General features: G+C 37.4%; 1 protein-coding gene across 1 annotated transcript; it reads left to right on the forward strand.

Moving 5' to 3' along the window:
- tuft1b (tuftelin 1b) lies at positions 1-27,294 on the forward strand. Its single transcript, XM_053638778.1, has 13 exons — positions 1-138; positions 8,113-8,157; positions 16,081-16,155; positions 17,819-17,899; positions 17,989-18,069; positions 18,860-18,919; positions 19,432-19,521; positions 21,880-21,978; positions 22,438-22,655; positions 22,989-23,094; positions 23,391-23,474; positions 24,567-24,658; positions 26,647-27,294. Exons 1-13 carry the CDS (start codon positions 79-81, stop codon positions 26,717-26,719), a joined length of 1,164 nt encoding a protein of 387 aa, XP_053494753.1. The 5' UTR covers positions 1-78; the 3' UTR covers positions 26,720-27,294.
- Positions 27,295-27,963: the final 669 nt, after the last annotated feature.

Genomic DNA, 27,963 nt, shown 5'->3' on the forward strand with positions numbered 1-27,963 from the left:
CACACACACTCGCACACACAGCCCAGCGGCCCGAGTGCTCATTCTCAGGTGCGGAGTGTTTACTCCTGTGCTGTGCAGATGGAGGAGTCAGAGTCGCCCAGAGCAGAGCAGGCGGTGAATAGGACTGAAAAGGAAACTGTAAGTATTCTTCCCGTCTTGTCTTCTGTGCGCGAGGCTTTCAGTACAATACACAATAGACTTAAATATCGATTTGAATAGAAAATCTGAGAGAGGAGGGCAGTGCAACTGAACTGTTCTTTACACTGCATTAAACACTTCATTCACTTATCATCAGGAAAACTGGCACTGTCATATTATTACTGTTTAGTAATAATATGTGTGTAGTGTGTTCATAACACTAATACTCTCCACAACAAGGAGCTTTATTCAGCACTGTTCAGGTCTCTCCTTATATTTCACTTCTTACTTGAGAAAGAAGCTTGTCATCTTACACCAGTCATTTGAATAGCTTGTAAATAACAGCTGGGATTGCTGCAGGCTTGAGGGAAATGCAATATTCCTCTTTATGGTTCTGTATGGATCCAGAAATCAGCCTTCAGTGGTTTCTCAGGGACTCTAGATAGTTGCAGGTTCTTAGGTTTCTAAACCAGTTCTATATGCAATTAATTTTTTTTGATAGAGAAACAGCTGTAGGGGTTTTGTTTTGTTTAAATTTTGATCCTTTAAGTGTATTCCACAGAGACCCAGCTAAAGCACCACGATCATGCAGAGAACTGTAGAGGGGCAGGTGCTCGAAGTTCAAACGGGGCACGTGGATTACAATTCTAAAAGACTTAACTACAGTATAAGGTGCTGAAGTCTATCAGCTGATATTACAGGAGATAACATGTCATGTCATAGCATAGCATATTATAAGATCAGAATTGAATGATCAAATTATACAATTAATTTTTAATAGATTGAATAATGAAAGATGATATGATGCACAGGAAATAAAGTGAAATTATAACGTAAAGATGAAGTTTAAAGTGAACTAAACGCAACCTAGCTTTGATTCAAAATAATATAGTATATTGCAAAAGCAACAACATGGACAGCGTTTTATTGCTAAACATATTTATCCAATAGTTCGCATCCAAACTAGCAATAAGTCAGAGAAGGATCTATTTATTCTGCTCTGATTTACACTAAATTCACACCAGGCTCCAAAAAATAAAAAAAACGTCAGTAGGGGGAGTGGCATTAAATTGCTTGTAGGTGTGAATGTGTGTTTTCGTTGGTGACCTGCTGTGTACTGGCGTTCCATCCCATTCCGGATTTATAGCAAAGATACAGAGTTGTAAAGTGTATAGAGAGACTATGTAATGTGCAAAAAAATAAATGAATTATTAATCCAAATGAAGCATAGTGTACAATTTCAACCAAAACCTTTCTTTAAAACATCCTGTTTCTCTTGTAACCTTTTGTATTGCAATTCATTGTTACAAGCCTCAGGTTCTTGTTCTTGGCTGACAGGAGAGGAACCCGATGTTCTGCTGTTGTAGCTCATCCACCTTAAGGTTCGAATTGTTTTGCCTGCTGAGATGCTTTTCTGCTCACCGCAGTTGTAGAGTGCTTATATGTAGCTTTCGTGCCAGCTCAAACCAGTCTGGCCACTCTCCTCTGATCTCTCAACAAGGTGTTACCTCCTGCAGTACTGATGCGCACGAGATGTTTTTTTTTTTTTTTTGCAAGATTCTGTGCATAAAATAAATGTTCTTTATTCAGCTCTTTATCCAAGATTGTACAGTGTGCTTTAGCTTTGAAGGTTGTTTGCATGAATGTGTCTTAAAAAAGAGCTGTTTTGTCTAAACCATGATACCTTTATACAGTGTGTGTGTGGATGATGGACTCTTTTGGTGGTCATCTGCCAGAACAGATGGCAGAAGTTTGGGCTGGGTTGAAAGTAGGCATGCGGTGATGATCAGGTATATGGCACATCTGAATCAAGTTTGTTTATCCCAGACTTGTGACAAGCCCTAATCTGACTAAATTATACTAAATTAAATTATACTAAAACTATACTAAACTAAACTAATCTGAGCCTGACAATGTTCTCTGTAGTTACTGTAGTACAGTGAATAAAAACACAAACTCTAATCATAGCAATCTGTTAGCAGTTACATTTAGCAACATAAAAAAAACTAGAAAAAGCTGTCCACACAGCCGTACTTGTCTGTGTTCTACATTTTGGTTGAATTTCTGTACACTAGTGCTTTATATGTGCTGACAATGAGGAAAAAATTTGTTATGCTAGTTCTGGTTGAATGCAAATCATATCTAATTGTTCGTCGAACAGAATCCTCCCTGCGAGGAATGACAGACATGTAGTTATTATTCATAAGAAACTGGTGGCATGCGAGAGTGCAATGTGAGGTTACTGTGAGGATAAACAAAACACAGTGCATTTGTTTTGTAAAAGACAAACAAAAACAAAATGACATGCTATTATATATGGACTCTGAAATGTTATCCACAGTGTAATTTTTCCTATTATCTGAATTATTATTTGTAGCAGCAGTAGCTAGTTCCCTCTCTAATAGTTTTAAGTGGCGTGTTGAGCGAACGCTGGTTTAGTCTAATGCATGCTTTGAGATGTTTTGTATGCTGTTTGACCTCTGTAACTTGACAGTAAAGAGATAATGAGTTTGCTTAGAAGAAATGAAATTGCTTGCGGATAAATGTTCCAGCTTAAAGGCACATTCAAGGCATTCTTTAAATGAATGTGAAACCTGGAACACAAACCTGTTCAGTAAATAAAACATTTGTTTTAAGTACAGTTCATTCTAAAATCTTTACAAAATGAACAGTCTTTAGCATGAATTATCAAATGGGAAATTACTAACAAGTGGTGGTAATTGTGATATGACCTGTCATTTAGATCATGTTGCATAACACATACAGAATCCTCCTGCAACATGTATATTTTGTTTTTGTTTTTTTCTGAAATACTGAGATACTCTGCAGCTTGTCCAAAGCAGAATTTGCGTTTTTATTTGAAAGTGTTTTCCAGAGAGAGTCAGCACTTGTCACGATCTCCCCTTTAGACAGAGCTGCAACCTGCCGCACACTTTGAGTGCCGGAGGGCATGCACGTGCACGAGCCAGGCGCATGCTCTTCGAATGTTGACAACTGTGACATTGTTTACTGTGGACATGTGTGTTTGTTTTGTTTCTTTTCTGTCTCCTCCCTGTTTTGTCACTGGTGATTGTTTGAGGGTGTGTCTTGATTGTTTTCAGCTGTCAGCACTTAACGCTGATTATGTTCGTAATAAATACCTCTCGCTTCCCTGTACACCTTGTGGAGTATTATAGTTAATATAGTTAGATAGTAGCTAGTTAATGTTACGTACCACGATAGATTAGTTCACTTAGACCACGCTGGTGTTTTCCCCAGTTCCCAGTCGTAGTTTCATGTTTCTTGTTTTGTGTTTTGACCCTGTTTTCTGTGACCGCGACTTCGATTCCTGCCTAACCCTGTATATGCTTGTTTGCCAATCGCCCGACCCACTGCCTGTTTTTGACTACGCATCTGTTAAAAGTTTTGGATTTGTCTGCCTGCCTCCTTTAATAAACGTCTTTACCTGCACCTGCTTCCGTATTCAACTCCTTACGTCTCGCGACATGACAGCACTGACCAAGATTATGTTGTAGATCAAGCCCATGTTCTGTGTTTGTAATCTGTATTTTGAAAGGCACATGTGTTTATTTCTAAAGACTGAAACCACAATAAGGTGCAAGATTTTAATGCAAAATCAAAGAAACTCCACAATATTTGGAGGAGCTAGCAGTTGTTCAAAATGACTGCAGATTTGGGCCAAGACGCACCATGTGACGTCATCACAACGTGCCATGTGACATTGAAACGCATATTCGAGCCGTCTTTGACTCACGTATGTCAAACATGAGTACAGCTAAAAGGTCTCATCACAAACATCACTGCGAAAGGCAGTGTAAAACAATTTCGTGTTACCTTTTAATTTGATGTGCTATCTGTCTATTCGTCTATCTGTCTGTCTGTCTGTCTATCTGTCTATCTATCTGTCTGTCTCAGCCACTATTGTTAGCTTCAACATGTTTGCATATCAGTAAATGCATATCCTGATTCAGTTGTAAGTCAGTATGTAAGTGTATGGAGAGATGCAGGTCTACTTTGGTAAAGTCAGCTATAATTCTAATAAGATAATATAGCAGATAATAACACACTGTGTGATAACACGTGCCATGTCAGATTACCCGATGAAGATTCTAGACATATGATTAAAGAAAATTACTATGTTCGGACCTACTCGGTGCTCAGCGATGCAGGATTAGCAATTAGCTAGCTACACAACTGAAGCTATAATCCATCCTCTGTTTCTTTCCTTGCCACGCTCTGTTTTGTCCTGTCATGTTGAAAATATTATGGAGGCATTTTGTCTGCTGCCACACTTCACTCTTGCACTAAATCAGCTGCCAGTGAGTGCATCACATTATATGTTCTAAGACCACTGACCAAATATTTTCATTTTATGATGTGAGCTTGTGCCTGTGAAAGCAAAATTGTACAGTGTAATGCTGAGTTTAGAGATGTCTGCAGATGTCTCTGCTCCATTTCTGCACAACACAGATGATGTAAATGTAAATAAACATGCATGATTGATTTGTTTATTGAGCCTGTCCAGAGCACACTACAATACAATAATTACAACTACAATAATAACAATGTAATAATTATTATAATAATAATAAATTAGACTAGAGATCCCAAGAGAGTTGATGTTTGCATGAAATGACAGGATTGTTGGCATGGTTTGTGTGCAAGGGAAGGTCACTGCAAATCAATACAAATTCATTTTGAAAGAATGCTTTTCCATCTCTCCAGTACAGTTCCAGAGACATGTAGAGTCTTAAGTTGAAACTGTTCTGGTGGCTGATGTAGGCACAACAACATTGTTGCATGTTGCACTTTTGTTTTTAATTGTTCTTCTATTTGTCATTTGTTTGTATAGTGACAGTAGATATGTGACAGACAGTATATGGGGGTATACTCTCATTTTATGATGATTCTGACAGTTCCTCCCCAGACCACCAGAGGGTACCAGCACTCACTTTGAATTTCTTCGTTTGTTGTCTGCTCCGTTTCCAACCTTGATTGGGCTCTCCTGTTTTGTGTTTCCCCAATTAGTTCCCTATTTAAGCTCTGTGTTTTCCCTCCTTACTTATGAGTTAGTGGGTGGGTGTGGATGGTATGGTTTATGTTTTGTTATGTTTTGCACCATGAGTGGTTTTTGTTTTTTGTTCTTTGCTTTGCCTTAGTCTAGTTCCTTGTTTTAGTTGTACCCTTTTGGCCTTTTTCGAGTCTTCGCTTGTTTTGTTATTAAAGGGGTGGTTCACCCAAAAATTTTAATTCTGTCAATATGTCACCTTCTTGTCATTCCAAACCCAAAGATTTTCATTCATCTTCGGAACACAAATGAAGACATTTTAATGAAAACTGGGAGATTTCTGTCCATCCGTTTATAGTCCAGTAACCAAAACTTTCAAGCTCCAAAAAGTTCATTAAATCATCATAATAGTAATCCATGTGAATCCAATGGTTTAATCCCAATTTTATGACTCAATAGAGCGTGTCTGAGATCTATGCGGAAGTGAAGATATTTTGTGAATAAAGAATTAATTTTAGTTTTTTTGCACAAACACAAAGCATTCGTATCACGTCATACACCTGCTTGAAAGACAAGGTACCACTTATATATAGACAGGTACTATTTTCTTCATAATGATTTATAAGGATGTGAAGTGACATTGTGGGCGTGTCTATGAAATGAATGTCAAGGGTCCAATGTAAATACAAACAAACATCCTGGACCAGAAAGCAGTTTTCCAGACATGGTTTATTTCAGCTACGTAATATATTTGTTCGGAGTCAGTGGCTTAAAGTATTTTTTATTATTATTATTATCATTTCTACACAATTTTCTTCATTATTTGTACTAATACGAAAAAAAATACTATTGCACCTTTTAATTCAATACTGTGTGCCTTATTGTTTTGTTGATTTTGGAGACTTTTTCTCAGGTGCTGGGATTCACTGTTAAAACCCCATTCCACACTCCCTCCTTTCCGCTGAGACGGTGGGGTCAGTGTGCCTCATGTTACTCCTGGGCTGAAATCCAGCTCTGCTTTGGCCTGATATGAGAAGTAAAGTCTGAAATGAAACGAGATTGTTATGAACGGCTCAAGTGCAGATTACAATGCAGTTACACAGCAGGAGCTGATTAATAACATTAATAACACTGCAAGCAACATTATGTACAACTTACACAACAATACCATAAGTCAGGTCTGCCCTGTTCCAGTTACAGTGGATGTATCATATAACACTGCAGTGTAGCATGGTATAACGCCATAGTAGTATATTGTCACAGGTACAGATGGCTAAATATATAATTGTGGCCTATTTTTTTGTTCAGGTGTTCAGTCATGTCATTTTCAATGTTCCCAAGTCAAGGTGGCTGCTTTTTTTTGGTTTCACAATAAGTCGTGAAACATCTTTACATGTGGTTCCAAATGTAAAAACAACAACAAAAAAAAAAACACAACATTGTGATTCTAAAGATGTCATTAAATAATCATTTACTAATGATAAATGTGCTGTATATCACTAACTTCAAAAAGCCCTCAGTCAAGTCTGATCAGAGCTGTGGGGTAATTATGTTGCATGATAATTGATGCTTGATGAGGTAATTATGTAGTGTGATGATTGATGCTTGATGGGGAAATTACATTGCATGATGCGGAGTGTCTCCCTGGCAACGTAAACAACTTGTGACGGGTTATGCTACCTTCAAGTCCTCTTCAGAAGTTTGTGTGTACAAATCCGGATATGGCAATTAGGATAATATGTGGTGTGTGCTCAAGTGGTACAGATCAGATAAAAGTTGTATGGTGTGTGAGAACTTTTGTTTTTATTTGTCTTTTGTTTTTATTGATCTTTTTTTGTATCATCTGAAAGAAAATAAAAAGACAAGCAAAATTATCACTTAATTCTGCTGTAGACGTTGCATTTGTACTAGGGGCTTCGATTTTGTTATTGACACTCCCCAAACTCAGAAAGTCGAGGGTCGTTTAAAAATACGAGTTCCTGAGTGGTAATTATGACACTGTAGTGGCGTTCATGTACGTTCACCTCGTAATAACGATATTTCTGACAGGACTTAAAGGCAGCATTCGTGCTAGAAAGGACTAGTACTAGAAAAGTATGTAAGGAACATCAGAGTGGAGCTTTCACTGCATTTTTGTTTTTGCATGCGAGTCCTGAACATTGGGTTGTGTGTGCGTGTGCGCGTGTGTGTGTGTGTTCGGTTATTTTGTACATATTTCTAGTGACACAACGCTTGTGAAAAACAGCAGCCTCAGATACTGCAACGTTTCTATCTAGTTTTAAAATGACCCTGATGGGCAGAGCATGGCAGTGCAATGTTCAGAAGCAGTGAGCATACCGTTTCTTGTTTACCAAAATATATTCAAATGATCATTACTGTTCTCTCATGTGGTGGTGGTGAACCACCATGTTTTACTGGTGAAATGCTGCAAGGTGATACCTGTACCCAATACAGATGTACAGCCATACTACAGTTGCAATCAAAATTATTCAGCCCCCATTGCAAATCAGGTTTATTGTGAAAATTTACAGACTTTCAGCTGTTTGCAATGAACAAATCAAACAAGCAATTGAAATAGTTCAACACAACAAATGCTTCAAGTGGTTTCCCCAAATTCAACTGAAAATCCAACTTATGATTTCTCCAGTCTCAAAACTGTAACTGGACCCTTAACTTTTGCAGTCGGTGGTAAATTCAACACATAAGCTACAGATACACATAAGCAGCTAAATATGAAATGAGTGGATATTAAACACCTTTAATATGTTAGCTTTTTCTTACATTTCTTACCAGACACCTATTAGATTATCTGATTTTGTGTGGTATACAGCAGTACTGTGTGTCCTGAAGGTGGAGCAATATACAGGATTATAATTTAAGGCTGGGCTTTCATTAGACCTCGCCTCTGCCATGTAATGTGATCGGTATTCACACACACACACTTTCTCTCTCTTTCTCTCACACAGCATGTGCAGACTATCAGCAAGCAATATACAGATGTCTGGTCTGAGGTAAGGTACAAAACTCTGTGTGTTTTCAACCATCTTTTGTTTGTTGTTAATTAATACATGTGTAATAATTAATATTGTACTTGTGTAAATATTTGTGTATTTTATGTTGCGTTTATGTGGATTTATCCATCTTAAGTATTTTATTTAAGGAAGTTATTGACTATATTTTTGGTTAGTGTTCTGATACAGATCTGTGACAGAAAGGAGCTTGATTTTTTTTTTTCTTGTTGTTTCATTTATAACTGGTCTTTGAAAGAGGAATAACACTAAAGAAATCATTACTTGTAATATGCTAATGGCGGGTGTGTGTGTGTGTGTGTGTGTGTGTGTTGAGAGATCAGACTTATGCCTATATTTCATCCCATTACGAAACATGAATATCATATATATATAGATAGATAGATAGAGAGAGAGCAGCTGTAATAATAAATAATTAATCATTCTAATGTGGTGAAAATAAAATGAATGTTTTTTATTAATGCTCTTTGTGTAGTAATGAATTTTTCTTGGAAGATTTCTTTCTGTCTATTGCTGAACAGATCGTGTCATAACTGCTTTTTCTGTAAAATGTACAGTGTGTTAAGCTCACGGTGTGAAGGCTGGTCAGGGCTGGTTTTTATATGATGATGAATGTTCTCTATGGAAAGCCAAATGGGTCATTATTCGCGCGCATCATTACGCTGTTTTAAATTTAAAAACGCAGTTTTCTAATCGCCGCCAGATGTTAAATAAACGCAGAGGGCCGCCATGCGTTAAGTTAGCATCACACACCGACCGGTGTTAAATTAATGCCATACATCGCTTAACAGGTACATTAATGTGATCATTAATTTGCTCATTTGCTCATTTTCTGCAACAGGAAACTTTGCAGTATTTTTTTGGCTCGTTAACCTAAAGAAAAGTGACACGAACAACTGTTTATAACTGCTATAATTAAAGTAATAACAAGAACAAACTTCTTTTTCTACTCACATTCTGCTATAAATGGACAAAAAGTATTACGTGTCGTTCTTTAATAAATACAAATTGTAATCATTGGCACATGGCTGTGTTATTAGAGGAATAAACGTGTTGTTATAGGAAAAAAATCATTATCTCTTGCTTCGAGTTGAGCTGCATCATGTCACTGATTATTTGCCTGTAACCGCACACCCCAGTGTGTTTTATTCTTTACGTACTGTTTACTGTGCAAGAAAAATGGAACTCATTATAATACTCTCGATCCAGTATGCATCAGTATAAACAGTCTAAATTTTCAAACCAAAAGTAGTAAAATATGGTCTGATTGGTAGATGATTAGATTTATCACTGGTAATATCAAGCCTGTGCTGATACGCTAATGTTTACTACCTGGCAATACTGACATGATTATGTTTACATCCAGTCCACTCATGACAGCAGTTTGACACAAAATAAATTCAACCATATCAAACATAGCCAGTTTTATATAATATTTCGATATTTGTAACATTTCTGGGGTAGATGGATAAACATGGTTTTCTGTGTAACATGCTGTACAGTGATGTCCACAGTTCAGGGCAGTAGATTTACAGTGAGAAGAAATAAATGTTCAGATTTTTATATATATATATATATATATATATATATATATATATATATATATATATATATTATATAAACTTCCAGTACATATCTCCACTTCAGCTTTCCATACATAATGTCTTTTGCCTTTGTACTTAATAATATAAACCAAAAATATGTTTTCATAAGCATGCATATAAACTAAGATATGTAAGACATTAGTACATTGTTCTAAACCTGGTATTGGCAGTTACAGCTTTGAGACGTCTACAGTAAGAAGTAATTCGCGTTTAACAGCATCGTGGTTCAGTTTTGGTTCCTCTCAGCAAAATGTCTTCAGTTCCCCAAGGTTATGGTGGTCCCTCAGATGGAGTCGGAATTTCAAAATCCTCCATAAGTTTTTAATGGGATTCAAGTCAAGACGTTGGTTAGGCCATGCAAGGTCTATTTGAGTTATTTTGGCTGTGTTTCGGGTCGTTGTCTTGTTGAAATATTTCAGTTTCATTGAGATTAAATTTTCCTCTAATACTGTATGTTCCGGTACATCGCTCCATTCTTGTTTCCTTCGATGATGTGTAATGCCCCACCACCTTTACAGAGAAGCAGCTCTATATCATGACGCTGCCACCTCCATACTTCACTGTGGGTATGATGTTCTTGGTCTTCTTGGGATCATATACTGTACACAACCCTTCTTTATCCAGAAACGACGAGCTGATTTATTGCCAAAGATTTATTTATTGTCTATTTTTTATTGGTGCAGTTCATTGCTTATTATTCTCTGTGTACCTGTTGTTCCTGCTGCTTTCAGGTCGTTCTGCAACTCTTTTTTTTTTTTTTTTTTTGAGTGACTATTTTTCCTTATCATTAGTCTGAGAGCACAATGTGAAATCTTGCGTGGTGCACCTGTCTGAGAAAGATTAGTTGTGGCTCCATGAACTTTCCACCTGCATATTATTGAACAAGTTGTACTGACAGGGATGTTTAAGGTCTTGGCTATGGCTCTGTAGTTTTTTCCACGTGCATTGTTCAGTGTTGTCTCTGAGAACTTGATTCACCATGATTTCTACTTTTTGCATGAAATCTTCATAACCAATAACATCTTTTATAATGACACCAGGTTAAATTCACACAAGAATATTTTTTGCATCTTTTTACATTCATATCTAGAATTAGATTTTTATGCAACCTTTACATTTATATAGTGTCTGAATACTTTTTTTTTAAAACATATATTTTTTAATACTTGAATGCATAGTTTTTGTTCGTGTTTAGAGTACAAAGTCAAAAGACATTGTGTGTAAAGCTGAAGTGGAGATTATCACTGGAAGTTTATTAAACAACAAAAACTATAGTGTCCAAATATTTTCCCTTCACTGTAAAGCATTCTTTTAAAGAAGTGCTAAATATCATGTACCACAAACCTCAGCAAGTTCCAACCCATATACAATAATGAAGCCTCTGATCATGAGAGCTCTCACACACAGATCCAGACTGAACTTGATTTTGGGGCATTGCCTTTCTTCACAATTATGTTTTTTGTGTGTAAAGGGCCTGGGTAAATGTACAGTAACAAGATGGATATTGTACAGGTAGGTAGTGGAATGAGGCTGGGAGGATTGTGGGGGTGTGTGGGTGGGTTGTAAGAGAGAATTAGCATGAAGTAGAACATTATTTGGGATCTGCCCAATAATTCAAAATAATTTTATCTTAATAATCATTTGACGTAATAACAGATGAAAGATGAGTTTATGAGAATTGGAAAAGCAAGCTGGAGCATGTTTTGCTCCAGCTCCTTGGGTGTGGTCACACTTCATAGGAGTCTGTAGGTTTGCTGAACATCTGTCAGTCTTTTCCACATCTACAGTCTAGTCAACATTTCTTTGTGCTGTCCTTTTTCTTTTTCTCTTTTTACTATATACTTTTACTCTTTTACTGTTTGTGAGGACAAAAGATCCTTTCCAATTCTTCAGAGATTACTGGATGTAAAGCCCATAGGATATGCTATATCTGCTGTGCGTGTGTGCGTGTGTCAGTGTGTAACGATAATGATTGCAGTTTAGCCAGTGTGTGTGTGTGTGTGTGTGTGTGTGTGTGTGTAAGCACCCCCAGGCTGTTCTTTGTATCTGCCTCTCTCTGATCCAAGCAACTGAAAGTACATCCTTTACATTTCAGGACAGTTACAGAGCTGATGGTTTTTTGCCAGCACACAATTCTCCTAATGGCCTTGTTCTGACATGCACATTGACACACTCATGCAATAACATCGCTTGTACAAAGAACAAAAAAAAAAAACATGCGCGAACGCACCCTGAGCAGGATACCAGTACACACACACACACACACACACACACACACACACACACTTTAGAGGCAATTTAGAGTAGCCAATCCAGCTTCCGTCATGTTTTTGGGAGGTGAGAAGAAACTCACGTGGGAAAGAACCCACATGGACAACATACGAAACCTGACACCAAAATACAAAAAGTTAAATATAGAATATATTGCACTCTTCCTCAGACATTGCAAGGTACACTATATGGCCAAAAAAATGTGGAAACCTGACCATCACATCCATATGTGCTTGTTGAACATCCTATTCTAGATTTATTCCCCCTTCGCTGTTATAGTAAGCTCCAATCTTCTAGGAAGTCTTTCCACTAGATGTTGGAGTGTGGCTGTGGGGATTTGTGTTCATTCAGCTACAAGAGCATTAGTGAGGTTGAGGTCAGGTACTGATGTTGGGATGTCGAGGAGGCTCCAGTTCCAGTTCATGCCAAAGGTGTTCAGTGGGGTTGAGGTCAGGAATCTGTGCAGGACACTTGAGTTCTTCCACTCCAAACTTAACACACCATGTCTTCATGGAGCTCACTTTGTACACAGGGGCACTGACATGCTGGAACAGGTTTGGGCCTCTTAATTCCAGTGAAGGGAAATTGTAAAGCTAAAGCATACAAAGACCCCCTATACAATTGTGTGCTTCCACCTTTGTGGAAACAGTTTGAGGAAGAGCAACATATGGGTGTGATGGTGAGGGGTGCACATACTTTTGGCCATATTGTGTAACTATAATGTACTGTATGATATGTTGTACAATACATTTTCAGTTATTTGTTGATAATAGCCACTGGGATTTATGTGAGGAATAACGCAACAGCCTGTGTATAAAAATAATCCACCCTGTATAACAGCTAGGGCTGGGCGATAAAACGGTATCGGTATTTATCGACGGTACACCTTTATCGGTAATGATAGAAAAAAATGTTTGTTATAACGCTCGACAAAATGTAAACAGACATGAAGTTTGGTTGCATGAACAACCCTCATGCATGCACTGTCCCTAGATCATAAACCGCCTATCATATACCTTGATAAAGGAGTGTACTACGAGTGACAAGCAAACAGCCAATAACAAGTTGCGTCTCTGTGGGGTTCGGTTGCGTCATCGCCAAGTGACATCAGAACACACGCAAAAATGAGTTCAGTGCCTGCCGAGGAGATCGTGAATAAAAAAGGACGTCAGCTCACCAGTGTGGTAGGTTTTTTGGTTTCTTTTTGTCTGACCAAAATCAGAACACCGTTGTGTGTAAGCTTTGCACAAAAAAAACGTCCTGGCCAAGTACAGAAACACAAGCTGCGAGAGACTTGTAGTGCGCATGCGCAGTGCTCTGCACATGTACAGTCTGTGTGACCCTGCACAGCATGCAAGGAAGAAATGTGACATTTTGCCGCTTTTTGTGTTTTCTGTTAAAATTTCTGCTTTGGGGAGGACAGTGAGTGTCCTCAGAGCAGGAGCTCGACTCGTTAGACGCAGACCTCAGCACAGTGTTTTCCGGAAGTAAGTGTTAAAGTGGAAGTTTTATACGAGGCTAGGCTAACTATGCTAACCGGCTGAGCAGAAACCAGACCACAAGGAGTCACATTCTGTGCTATAATGCGATGTTGCTTTACCTCAAAGTTTGCCTTTTACATTGCACACATTTTGTAACATTTTATTTATTAAGTTCAAGAGTTTCTTTAACACTTATATCTTATATGAAGATTAAATAAATAAGAGAAGATATTTGTTTGAATTCTATTTTGTTTTTGACTGTTAAAGCTAAAATGATTTGTTGTTTGCCTTAATAAAGTGGGTAAATTTAAAAATACAGTTGTTAAATTCAAAAACCTTTTTTTTTTCTACTGGTCTTTGTTTAAAAAAAAAAAAAGCTTAAATTTGATAAATAATTATCGATACCGAACCATATGAAACATTATATCATGACACATTTTTTAGCTGTACCGCCCAGCCCTAATAACAGCATGGTTTGGAGTGTATGGAGTGTATTGCACTTAGCCCACAGCGATTTACCAACAATTACAGTGTTTACTTTATTACTGAACAATTTTAATGATTTATAGTTGGATTTAATTATGTGGAACATCTGAGAGACAAGTTAGTTCCTGTTGTCACTTACGTTTTCTCTCTCTGTCTCTGTCTCTCTCTCTCTCTGTCTCTCTCTCTCTCGCTCATCATTTTTACAGAGAAACCATAAAGTTTAAACTTCTCCATGCTGTGAAACGTTGCAAAGCACCACGACTCTTACAAAACATCTTCCATAAATATTAAATGAATGTCTCCTAACAAAAAAAAACATCACCACATCAACAATTAAACAGTGTTCTTTATTAAACAACATGTGTTTAAATCTGTTTATTAATGGTCTTCAGTTATGTGGAGAATCCGCCGTACACGTCTCCGTCTATGAGCTGTTACTATAGAAGCAATAACTCATTAATATAAACCTGTTGTTCATGTTACAGCCGGAGCTACTGTCTGAGCCGTGTGTTTATGCAGAAATACTGCACACCATCTGACCAATCAGATTTGAGAATTCTGCTGCGCTGTAGCATAAACAGTTAATTGGGTTGTTGTAGTAGTTACTTTGTTGCAATAATTTGTTCCACACCTTTGACGGACGCTCCTTCTTGAATGATTCAGTCATGCAGTGAGATCACTCTTAACCTGTATCTGTCACATAACAGTCATCTCTCTAATCCTTGGAAGCGCCTCAATGGTTCCATCTTGTAGTCATTCAGTACTGAATTACAATTTGATCCTTTTCTAATATCTAACTTCCTTCACCTTTAGTGTTTTAAATGCCCAAGACAAATGGGAACAATCCAACATTAAACAGTGATTGAAAGTGAAAAAAACCCCACAGATTAGAGGCATGTAGCAACGGTTCCTTTTTAGAAATCCTCATCAGTGTGCAGGACTGGAGCCGTTTTTGGTGTTATAAGCTTCAGTGAAATATGGCTTTTGTCTTCTGTAAGCTGTGGCTAATGCTACATTTAGAGTTAGGATTATTTTCAACAGTAGTCTATCATTGGATTGAATGTATGATCTCAGAGGAACTGTATTACGTTACTGTGTGTTTGTGTTGGCGGATGTGTGTGGGCGCTGGTAGATTTCTTGGGAACTTTGGTTCGTGAAACTTTAAAATGTAGTTTATTTGTAGATACAGTTGGCTGATTGAGAAGCAGCAGAGTTATCTGTGAGAAGTACATGGCCGGGGGTATTTATCTGGTAACAATTTGCATTTGCTTTGTTTTATTTTTTTCTTGTAAAATTAACTTAATGTAATTTCAGGTAAGATCTACTTGCATTTGCATTGCATAAATAAATATGGAAATAAATACATGCTCGAATAAATAAATATCAAAATAAATGAATGTATAAATAAATATAAAAATTAATGGGGTAAATAAATAACAGTTAAAAAGAATAAAAAATAAAATAGAAAAATTATACAGAAAATATTACATGAAGGAAAAAAGTAATACAAAAATAAATTAGGATTAAATGTAATAAAAAATGATTTATATTTGTTTTATCAAGTCATTTATTCCTTTGTTTATTTTCCTATTACATTGATTTATTTATCCATCTATTTATTTATATATTTATTTATTTAATTTCTGCAGGTTTGGTCCTCCATATCTTTCATGCATGACTGTTTAGGTGTGTACATTGTTGTATAGCCCTGACAAACATTTCATGAGCGTTTGTTTCGCACACTACAGAGCAGTTTTTCTTGCACACCGACACTGGTCAGGCAGGAAGATGGAATGGGTGGTTGATTTACTTCGTGTACTATAAAGTGTAATTTAAATCCCCTAGGAATGTGACAGCACAGTGGTGTGATTATAATAGTAACCTGAAAGTTTTGATGCTATGATGTACTAATATTGTAGATATTAATGTAAAAAAAAATTAGGTGAGGTCCATCCCTTGAATATTTTAACTTTAAAATATTTTTGAATGATATCCCAGGTGATAATCCGAGTAAATAAAAACTGTTCTCTGCTTCCTGTTTCCTGTTCTCTCACTCCTCACAGGACATCTGTAAGCTCACAGTTCATGACTACAACCAGAATCTAGTCACTGAGACACTAAAGGATATTGCCAACAAGGTAATTTTACACACAAATACACATTTAGAAGCCAAATGCATATTGGGTCTCATTTATTTATCTTTTAGTAAAGTTGTTTTTACATATTTTTTTTTTTTATGTAAGCCAAACCAAACTTCGTAAAAGGCAAGACTCCCACAGTAGGATATGGTAGAAATTGAAGTTACTGTTACTCACATGTATGCCAATAAATAGATATATTATTTAACAGTGTAACAGGACCTGAAATTACAAATTACAATAAAGGTGAATTAGTTGTAAATTAAGCAGAAAAATAAAAATGATTTGGCATGAAAACTTTTCTATATATCTACTGTGCCCAGGTGATCACGAACGAAGAGAAACCGCTATTGTTAATTGTTCTGTAAAAAAAAAAAACAATTCAAGGCGAAGTATCTCAGGGACTCTCGGCCAGAAATCCCTTGTGTGCTCCCGATGCCATATTAGAAAGGCAGGAGGGTGTGTGTGTTTATGAGGAAGCGAATGGTCCACAGCACATTAAGGAGTATATGGCACATTGTTGCTTGAGACATACCAGACCAGTCAATTATCGGTCACTTAGTGCTGCCTCTGATAAAGTGTTGCACAGCATTAAAAGAAGATGCCGTGGCAAACAGAACTGACTTACACACTGCCTGAGCTCTTCCTCATTTTATAAAGTGTCATTCTTAATAGAATGACTGGTCTTATTTGACTTAATTTATGGATTTATGTTGGCTTGCTTTCTTAATTTTTTTCATATTTAATATAATTTACTCTGTGCTCACGCCATGTCAGAATTACGATAATTACTAGATGACAACCTGGACATAATACTCAGAGCTGTTCATGCCCTCGGACTCAGAATTATGTGTTTTTATACGCCAAATCCGTGTGAGATGATGCTGTTGATGACTGCAAAATACATAATTACAACATTAAATCACATTTGCTAAATATTGAAGAACACAGAAAGCACATCAATAACATGTTGTTTAATAATAATGCAGGCATGGTAATGTGTTGTTTCAAACATAAACAAATAACAACAACAACAACAACAAGAGTAAAATAATAATAACAGTAATATCAATATGAAAAATTAAACAATATAATTTTGTAAATATATTATCATTACATCTCTTTTTCCTTTTTTAGAGCAGCTGTCGCCATTTTGAATGTTTCCTCATGACGTTGCAGCGGTCAGGTGGTACAAGTCGGAGCTCTCCGAAACTTCCTAGTTGTAATTACAAGTTCTACGAGGACATTAACGCTTTTTACAAGTAGAAATTTCATAATTACCGTAATTACGACATGGCATGAACACAGCTTTAGTTAATGGCATTAATATGAAACAACTGGGTTTCGCAAAAGTTTCATTCAATTTGTGTGAAACTTAAAATACACAAGCTGTTAAAACCTGACAGTGTAATGACATCTCAGGAGCACGAGTGGGATACGCACGGTTTTCCGAATTTATGGGATTTTTAAAGATATGAAAGATTTACTGGGCACTTTATTCAGTAAGGCAGAGTCTAATTCAAGTTAAGAATTTGAATGAGTCACAAGAACAGGGCTTTAAAAGAAACTCTTCGAATCCTTGATAAGAAGACATTTTCTTACATTTAGTCTATAAAACAAAACAAAACACAACAAAACATTCATGTTTTTCTGCCGTATTCAGCCTGCAGTGATTTGTGGAAAGCAGTGGCAGATAAGGCCGGATTCCAGCACACTTTTAGGAGAGAAGATCGAAGTCATCAAGGTCAGCTTTAGCACATTTGTGTGTGTGTGTGTGTGTGTGAGTGTGTGTGCGTATTTTTTGTGTTTTGTAAATGTTCTTCTGTATTGTAGGTCTATCTTGAACGAGGCAAACAGGAGAAGGAGCAACAAAGTGTCGCAATGCTGACTGACGAGGTTTCACAAATACAGGAGGTCAGTACAGCGGTGTATAGTGTCCAACATCCATACTGGCACACATTCACTCCTGTGACTATTAAGTCAGTCCAGTGACAGAGCTGGTAAAGGAGCCCACTTGCTCAATCAGACCAGTATTGAGTTCCCAATAAACCAGCTTCCTGATGAAGAAGTTATGCAAGTCTGCAAGAGAAAATGAATTTTATTCTATAAGCCCTGATGAGATCAGGTCATAAGAGAGCGCATACGTAGATCAGCTATTACTCTTTAACTCCACCAGCCAGTTTCCAGGTTGGGCAGACCTTAAAGCCGAGAGCACAGTTATAGATCAGGCCAGAGTCTGTGTTGCTGGAAATAAAAGAGGAAAGTCAGTCAATGCTAAAGCTGTATTTGATCTTTTTTTCATGAAATGTACAGTATATAAATGTACACTGTGCATTGATGTGGTCATGTTACGAGTTTTAATCACTTGTATAATTTTTTTTTTCTTCATTTTTTTAAAGCACTTTTTTATTTTGAGTTCAAGGTGTCAGTGCTTTACATTTAAAAGATTAGAAGGCTGGAAATGAAGTATTTAGGATAATGCATGATAAAGAATAAATGTGCAATCATTACTGAGTTCACTGTACATCTGGGAGAATTACTGCGAATCATGAAAAGCTTATTTAACCAAAAGTATTTGAGAATAGGCCAAAATAAATTTTTAAAATTGGATTGGAATGTGTGTGTATATGTGTGTATGTGTGTGTCTCTGTGTGTGTGTGTGTGTGTGTGTGTGTGTGTGTGTGTGTCTTTTGTATGCTGTAAGGTGAGGTACTGCTTGAAGACTCTGAGGGAACAGATGGCAGCCCGACATAACAATAACAAGGTACTAAATTTCATTTTGTTTTGCTGTTCTCATATTGTCAGATATTTTGATGGTGTAAATTACATAGAGTACTGTGCAAAAGTCTTAGGCACATGGAAAGGAAATGCTCTAAAGCAAAGATGACTTCAGAAATAATAAAATTAAATGTTTTCTGCTTTAAAAAAATCTCTAAAGTGCAATAAACAGTAATAAACTAAACAAAGTCAATATTTGCCCTAGTAAAACTTTGTCTTTAAAAATGTATCAGTAGTCTCAGGTACAGAATTTTTGCTAAGTTGGTCTAGTACAAAATATCTTATCTTCATTACTGACATACAAACATTTTTCTGTAAAAAATATTTTTACTGTCCTAATAATTAAGAAGTCATAAAATAAACATCAAACACAAAATTATCATTGTAAAAATGAGGGTCCCTAAGACTTTTGCACATTAATCTGTATTGTAAGTAAAATGGTGCAAAATGGTTAAAGAGCACCAATAAAGAAGTCAAACGATCCGCCTTGCACTCTAGAGTCCAGACAATGGGATCCGAGTTCATATGCTCAGCAGCAAATTCCCTGTCTCCAACTCTGTTGTGGACGCCCCTGTCCCTGAGAGCCAGGTGAGATACATTTTATCATGCAACATTCTCTGGATCTTCAAGTACATTTTTGTGTTTTTAATTTACATGTAGAAATGTACACTATATGACCAAACGTTTGTAGACATTTGACCATCATACCCATATGAGGAGGAGGCCTGGGGTGCAGTTGGTGTTTCATTTCATCTCAAAGGTGTGCAGTGAGGTTGAGGTCAGAGCTCTGTGCAGGACACTCGAGTTCTTCCACTCTAACCTTAACATACCATGTCTTCATGGAGCTCGCTTTGTGCACTTTGTGTCATGCTGGAACAGGTTTGCGCCTCTTAGTTCCAGTGAAGGGAAATTGTAATGCTACAGCATAAAGAGACATTCTACATAAATGTGTGCTTCTAACTTTGTGGGAACAGTTTGTGTCATGTATGGGTGTGATATTCAGGTGTCCACATACTTTCGGCCATATAGTGTAAATTTATTATTATATCTATTTACTACATCTAGAAACAATATATAACACAGTCTTAGTATGTATATTTACCTCCTCAAATCAGTGAACTATAGAGTCAGTGTTATAGAGTTAACAAATGAATATGTATGTATGGTGACTGATGTAAAGCTAATAGAGTTACTCCATTTCAAATACTACTGAGGAAATATCTTTTAATACTACTAAGACATGAAAAAATCACCCACACAGTTTATTTAAATACAGTGACTCCTATGGATGTTTCATAAAAACAGTTTAATGAACCCTCTATGAACCTGCATGTTGATTTCACAGTCACACTGTGTGTCTCTCACTCACACACACATTTCTGTGAGCACGTGGCACGGCTTTCACGCTGCTCTGAGAAGTCGCACCTCTGACGTTCTGAGAAACAACACTGGCCAAAGCTGCATTTAGCTTTGCAGACAACAAGCTATATACTTCAACAACAACACACGTACACACACGATTTCCCAGACTTTCTCCGTGCCTTGCTTATGTACTGAGATGATGTTTCCACATCATTTTCACTATGTGCCATGAGGTTATAGTGAGATTATGAAAATCCATTCTGCTGTAGGAGCGTAGACCCACACTGTGAAATGTTCACAGGCCTGTTAAACCAGTTTTATTTGATTTTATTGGCATGTAAACATGACGTAGTGGCTTAAAATCTATGGAGAAGAGTTAGTTCCTATACTCCGCCATTACGTTCTCCTCTCTGCCTTCAGGTGTCTCCGTCTGTCAGGCTTGTGGAGTAACGTAATACATGTAACGGCGTTACGTAATCAGTATACAAAAAAATGGGTAACTGTAATCCGTTACAGTTACGTCAAAAAACAAAGTAATCAGATTACAGGTACATTTTGTAAATAATGGGAATACTATCAGGATTACATTTTTTTTTCATTTAAAAGCAAAGAAATCAAACTTTTGCAGGGCTCCAGACTGCACCTTAAACGGTTGCATTTGCAACGAAAAATATTCATTTGCAAATTATATTTTTGCTGAGATCACCACTGATGATGCTATAAATTTACATATTATGATTTTTAAATTAGCATGTAATGTCTTTTTAATTGCGTGTTGTGTGAAGAGTAGCCTATCACATAATTTGTTGTGTTGACATAATAAAATGAGACGCTGCGCATGAAAGTTCAGATTCATCCAGAGTGTCAAAATACGCACTGGGAAAGCGAGGATCAGCTTTCCGCCTCAGAAAGACATGTCAAAATAAAAAATAATAAAAAAGCCGGCTCCAGTTGTGCCAGCATAAGAGAGATAGAAAACGACTGAGACACAGAGGATCATCTTTCTGTGTCAATCAATGAGCGCCCAAGTAAAAGTGCAGAAAGGCATTTTAAGACTTCTTGGATTCAAGAGTTTGCATGGCTCAGGTATGATCATTGCACACAGAAAATGTTTTGTGACGCTTGTTCCAAAGCGGGTAGAGAAAACGGATTCCATTACCGAATGAACACATGAACGTTAGCGTGAGAGTGGGGGGTGAACCAGGACTTTCTCACCTCCTTGCATTCTCTCTCTCTTTCACTAAATAGTTGGTCTGGCCACAAAGAACTCCAGATCTCTAGCACGTAGCTGTTACTGGGTTTGTCATGATATTTATTAACGATGACTATGTCACCATTTTGCAAATTCTATCACAAATGTGACACGGTATGCCATGCATTTTTGGAACTGTCCTAGAGATGAGTTATTAAATACTGGGATGAGAAAAGGTTGAGACTTCTGCTCATAATGTTATTTATTTTTGCTGCCAGGATAAGGATAAGGAACTGTTTTGGGGTTTTTTAGGTTAAAGTCTGAAGGGTCGCACTCAAACCTTTTCAAAAATAAAAGCCTTTGGTTGTTTTTTTTTTGTCTGCCTCTATCAGGAGCAGGAGTGTGTGAGGTTGAGAGAGATGTCCAAACGTCTGTATGCTGAGCTGCAGGAGGCAGAAAAGAGACACCAGGAGGACAGAGAGGCATTGCAGGTCAGTGACACACACACACACACACACGTATCCTCTTCTCATTCCATCTACTTCTAAACAATGGAAATGACCTAATGATCTTTAATGAACTTTAATGATTTAATTGTCTTATTTCACCCACTCCAATTATCAGTGGGCATAATTCGCATCTAGTTAAGATGGGTAAGAACCACAAGCTTTCTTTCTGTGTGTCTGTGTATATCCCTCAATGTACTGGTTTAAAAATAAAAACCTATGGGCAATTCAGTCACTCTTATACTTATATATCTTCCAGATAATGAATAAGTAATATTTAACCACACTATCATCCGCCATATTGTGTCTTAGTGACTCACCCTCAAAACTATTTTTCTGATGCAATGTCTGTGTACGCTGTTACAAATGACATGTTCTTGTTAAATGAACTCTAATAAGGACTGATTTGGGATACACCCCAAATCTGTCTGTGATCCTCTTCAGGCAGAGAACAGAGAGTGCCTGCGGTGTCTGGAGGAGCAGAACGAGCATCTAAGGCAGGCCCGGGGCGAGGCAGAAGGCCAGGGCCAACGCATTGAGGAGCTGCAGATGATTTTGGGAAATCTGAAGCTTGAGAATGCCAGCCTTCATGATGAAATGGCTGCAGGCGAGGCTGAACTTCGGGAACTCAGAGCCCTGAAGGATGGGGAAGATGGGAAAAGGTGGGAGGAATGAGTGAACTAAAGAACAAGGCAAATTAAAATACAGTGCACTTTATCCTCGTCAGTTACGACAAGGTTATTTAATCAGCATGAGGTGCAGATTTGATTTCCAATTCACACAATTCCATAATGCATGTTGCATGTATGTAGTGTGACCCTTTCTGTTGTTTCTGTGACTACAGAAATCTGTACTACTACAGTATCTGGTCAGTCATCAGCATATACTAACACTACAGAATCAACACTTTAACTAGTGTAGAGCTGGATATGTGGAGCAGGTTAGGCTTAAAAAGTGTGTGTGTGTGTGTGTGTGTGTGTGTGTGTTCATTCTAGATGTAAACAGCTGGAAAAAGAGCAGGCCGTTCTGAAGGAGAAAATCCATCACCTAGATGACATGCTAAAGAGTCAGCAGAGGAAAGTGAGACACATGATCGAGCAGGTGAAATATACATACACACGCACACGCACACATACACACATAATACATGTTGCATATGTATGTTAACACAGACTCAGAGTGACACAAACCCAGGTGCAAATGAGCAGATAAATGAAACACACCTTATCATAATCTTACACATGGCAGCTACATGGATTAATACTCTGCTTGTACATTGGTTGTACATTATTATTTTTATTATATATGTAGTGTGTGTGTGTGTGTGTGTGCGCGTGCGCATGTGTGTATGTGGTTAATATTATAATAAACATTGTGCATATATTGTGTGCCCCCAGCTTCAGAACTCTCGGACTATGTTGGAGGAGAGAGACCGACTGATTGGTGATCTAGAGGAAAAAGTGGCTTTTCTGGAGGCAGAGGTTAGTTTCTGTGCTGGGGTGTCAATATTGTGAGTATCTGTAATAGTGTGTAGGACAGTGTTTCCCAATCTCCCATCCCCAAAACACCTAAGGGCCATATCCTCCCAACCCCAAAACACCTAAGGGCCATGTTCTCCCAACCCCAAAACACCTAAGGGCCATGTTCTCCCAACCCCAAAACAACTAAGGGCCATGTTCTCCCATCCCCAAAACACTTCAGGGCCATGTTCTCCCATCTTCAGAAAACTTCAGGGCCATGTTCTGCCATTCCCAAAACACTTTAGGGCCATGTTCTCCCATCTCCAAAACACATATGGGCCTTGTTCTGCCATCCCCAAAACACCAAGGTGATGTTGAAGTAGTGAGGAAGTTTACTCATTGGGAGTTGATCTACAGTAATCCCCCCCATCTTTGGTCTACAATGGGATCTCCATCAGGACATACCTGATATTCTTGTAAAGTGTCCAAACCAGCTCATCTGGCTCCTCACAATTCAGAGGAGCAGCAGCTTCACTCCGAGGCTCTTCTGTTGAGCTCTTCACATTATCAGAGAGTGTAAACCCAGCAACCCTGTGGAGGAACACCCTTTCCACCTCCTGTACTCACGATTTTATTCTTTCGGTCACTACCTACAGCTCGTAAGCGTAGGTGATGATAGGGGTGCAGACTGACTGGTAAACAAAGAGCTATATCTGCAAACTGAGCTCCTGCTTCACCACCACAGACCAGTACACCACGCTGACTCCTTTGCCAGGGACAAGGTCTCTCCCCTCACCTGAAGGGAGCGTATCACTCTTTTTTTTGGGAGAGAACCGTGTTATTAATTTATTGTTTTATTAATGAATTAATTTATTTATTCTATTGTGTGCGTGCTGTCTTGATATTCAGTGATGAACACAGATTATCTGGTTCAGGTGTATTGGTAGTTTGGCACAGATTTGGGATAACACTGTTAACACACAGATTTAGAGGTTCTAATGAGGAACTGGTGGAGAAAAGGAAACAAACAAGAAACTTCTATATTGATCTGTTTTTCTTCCTCATTCTTCCCATTAATCTCTGAGAATAAATTGTTTCCTTTCTTTCCTATAGAACAGAGAGATGCGGTACCAGATAGAGTGTGGTCTGGGGGATCAGACACCAAGCAGTTTTCAGTCAGAGAAGGAAGCTCAAATTGTCTACAGGTGAGTCTTCACAAACACACCCACTTCACAACTTCCTAGATAGCCAAAAGATGTTGGCAAACAAACACATTCTGCATTTCTGCATTACTTTGTATGTGATTGTGTAATTTGCTGAGAACTGCTTAGGTAGGAGGCATTATGTGATTAAACACATACTTTGTAGGATTGTGTAAACATTTCTGAGCATATTCACTGTTGGTGGTATGGTGGTGTAGCAGGTAGCAAGTTGTTTTTGGATAAACCTGTGTTTTGTTTGCAATTGTTTGATATCCAAGAGAGCAGAGTGTTTTTGTTAATTATTTGATCAAAAGATAAAGAGGTTAAACAATAAAGACCATTTTTCACAGCCTTCTTTGCTCATATTTACCAAGGCTGGCAATATTAGTGGAGGGCACTGTATCTTCTGAATGGCAGTAGTAAGTGAAAAAAAAGTGTTGGTCTTATCTAATCAACACAACTGAAGTTTAAGTTACAGTGACATTTTCAAATGTCTTACCAGTAACTTGAGTCCTCTGGTAAGCTTGATGAAGTTCACTTCTAGCATTAAAATAGCATCTCTGTCCATTTTCATTTTTTTGGGAACTTAATGACCTCTAAATGCAACAAGGTACAATTCTTGAATAAATACTTGAGACATTTTCAGCTTATGACTACAAAAAATTAGCTAGGTTTTAAATTAGCGGCAATATTCAGAAGCAGGTTTTTCAAAATAGACATTCAATACCATTTTTTAAAGACTTTTAACATACAAGAAGGGGATGAGCAAACTCTTTTCTGAGGAAGCTCAGATCTTTGTGTATGCACCAAGATGCTGGAGATCTTCTACCAATCTGTGGTTGCGAGCACCATCTATTATACTGTCGTCTGCTGGGGGAGCAGCATCAGTGTCAGCAGGATAAATGAACTCCTTCACAAGGTTGAAACTATCATCAGACAAAACCTGGAGACGTTTGATTCAGTGAGGAGTAGGAGGTTACTGAACAAACTGCGCTCCATCATCGACAATCCAGCCCACTCACTGCATGACAAACTACAAAGACAGCAGAGCTCATTTTCATTCAGCTACGCTGCCATAAAGAACATTTTAGGAACTCATTCTCACCTTTCACCATAACACTGTACAACAGCTCATCTCTTTGTGATAGGTAAACACACTACTGCACAATTATCTGGTACACACTGTTTGTCATACATACATTGCTTATATTATTCAATACCATTTTTGCACACCTGATTTTATTGTTCATTTTTTCTTTTATTTATTATTATTATTACTCTTTTTGATGTTGTGCATATATCTATCTATCTATCTATCTATCTATCTATCTATCTCATTAGAAACAACTTTAAAGGGGTCATGATGTTTCTTTTTTATTATTATCTTCCGTGAGGTGTAATTATAATATTAGTAAAGCTTTTTTCACAAAAAACCATACAAAATTTTGTATCTTTTTCCACCCTGTCTCTGACCCTCTGGCTGAAACAACTGGTTTTTGTGTGCTTTACCTTCAATGTAACCACCCACTGCTATGATTGGCTAACATCTTTGCCTGTGAATTAATTATCAGTGCCTCCTGCTCTAACACATGCAGAACTGTTTTCAGTGACTGAGAGCCAGTGGGTGGGGCCAGCAGTGCGATGATGTAAAAGTAGGTGTCGATGTCATATGCAAATGTATTTGCCTGTGTGATGTCACAAATCCTGCCACATCCAAACGGGAAGTTTTTGGAGCTTGGTTAAATAAATGCTCTTTTTGTACTGAGGAGGACGTATTAAGCTATGAATTTTGCAGGACTTTTTAATGTCCTCTTATATGCCAAAAGATCAAGGAAAATTTGATTTCTCATGTCATGACCCCTTTAAATAGTCCTCAGACCATACAGTATGTAGTCCTGTTGTTTGTAAATGATGAAAACATATTTTACATCATAAATGTGAGAAGTTGTTTACTTTTGTTAACTCGAAAAAACATTTTTTCTGGTTTACAGCAAGCCTTTGACACCAATAAGTCCTGGAAACAAGTCTCTACCCTTCATCAAAGTGATTGAGATCAAGTCCTGAGCACAGAGAGGAACATGTGATACAGAGAGGAACATGTGAGGCTTGTGTATACAGTATACATGCACCTCATTATATTTTTCATGTAACATCAGTTACAGAAAGTGGCTGTACAGAAGAAACCATCCTCATTTAAAGAAGGCCTTAATCACTGAACTTAATAGCTTCTTTAGTAAAATAAATACAACTAATAAATAATAGCTTCTTTGTTTTAATTATAACATAACTCATTGCACAAATGATCATAGTTCAGGCAAAAAATAAGGTTCACTGGGGGAAATTAAGTATTTAGATTTTAATCTATAGTTATCAACATTAAAAATTCCCCCAGAAGGCCCAATTGGTGTTTAAATACAAAGTATGTAAATAGAATTGTGTGTGTGTACAGTATAAATATAATAATGCTGGTTAAATGTGTGATAGACCCAACTATTATACCAGTTCCCATATTAAATGTGAAATATAAACACTTCCTGCTGTTAATAGAAGCTGTATAGTTGATATTTTGATATATATTATGATGTAGTTCTGTATTTATATCATGACTTTTGTGGGTCCAAATAAAGTTAAATTAAAGTTATGTACAGATTGCTCTGTGTCTTTCATATATGTACATCATATAGGCGGCACATTTGGATAAAACTCATTAATAGTACAGCAAGTACAGGATTTATCCCACTAAACTTAAACAGTATTTGAACTTCCTACTGAATTCATACATATTTCTGAGATTCATTATTTTGGGGTATATAGAGTGCTGCAGGAATGAGTCCTAAAACTCTGAAATCAGTTAGCATTTTTGCACTTCTGGTTCCATCGTGCTGACATCAGTGGGTTTTTTAATGGGTTTTTGGTTAAATGCCTGAAATAAGGTCTGTGATTAATGCAAGATCAAGATATTTTCACATTTTATTCTACAACAGAAAATACATACACTACAAAATATATTGTATACAAATACACTACAAAAAATACACTACACTACAAAATACTACACAAAATACGACATAAAATCAGTAATACCCCACTCATGATTTTTTAAGCTTTATGTATCTTGTAAAAGGTACATTGCTAACAAGTAACTCCTGTCCATATGGAGCTCTATTAGTGCTTGAAAAACTATCACTGTTTGTTCTTCTTCCATTTTTAGCCTTCAGTCTGTAAATGGGAATTAACTTCAGGTAGAAGCTAAAGTTGTGAATGGGGTACCGAAGACACGTTGGACAGTACACGCCATAGGATTTGCC

Source organism: Ictalurus furcatus, chromosome 12 (assembly GCF_023375685.1).
Source record: "Ictalurus furcatus strain D&B chromosome 12, Billie_1.0, whole genome shotgun sequence".
Lineage (NCBI taxonomy): Eukaryota > Metazoa > Chordata > Actinopteri > Siluriformes > Ictaluridae > Ictalurus > Ictalurus furcatus.

Coding starts and splice junctions, on each gene's coding strand:
- tuft1b (XM_053638778.1), top strand. CDS start 79: ATGGAGGAGTCAGAGTCGCCCAGAGCAGAGCAGGCGGTGAATAGGACT. Junction 139..8,112: donor ATAGGACTGAAAAGGAAACT/GTAAGTATTCTT, acceptor TCTCTCACACAG/CATGTGCAGACTATCAGCAA. Junction 23,475..24,566: donor TGGCTTTTCTGGAGGCAGAG/GTTAGTTTCTGT, acceptor TCTTTCCTATAG/AACAGAGAGATGCGGTACCA.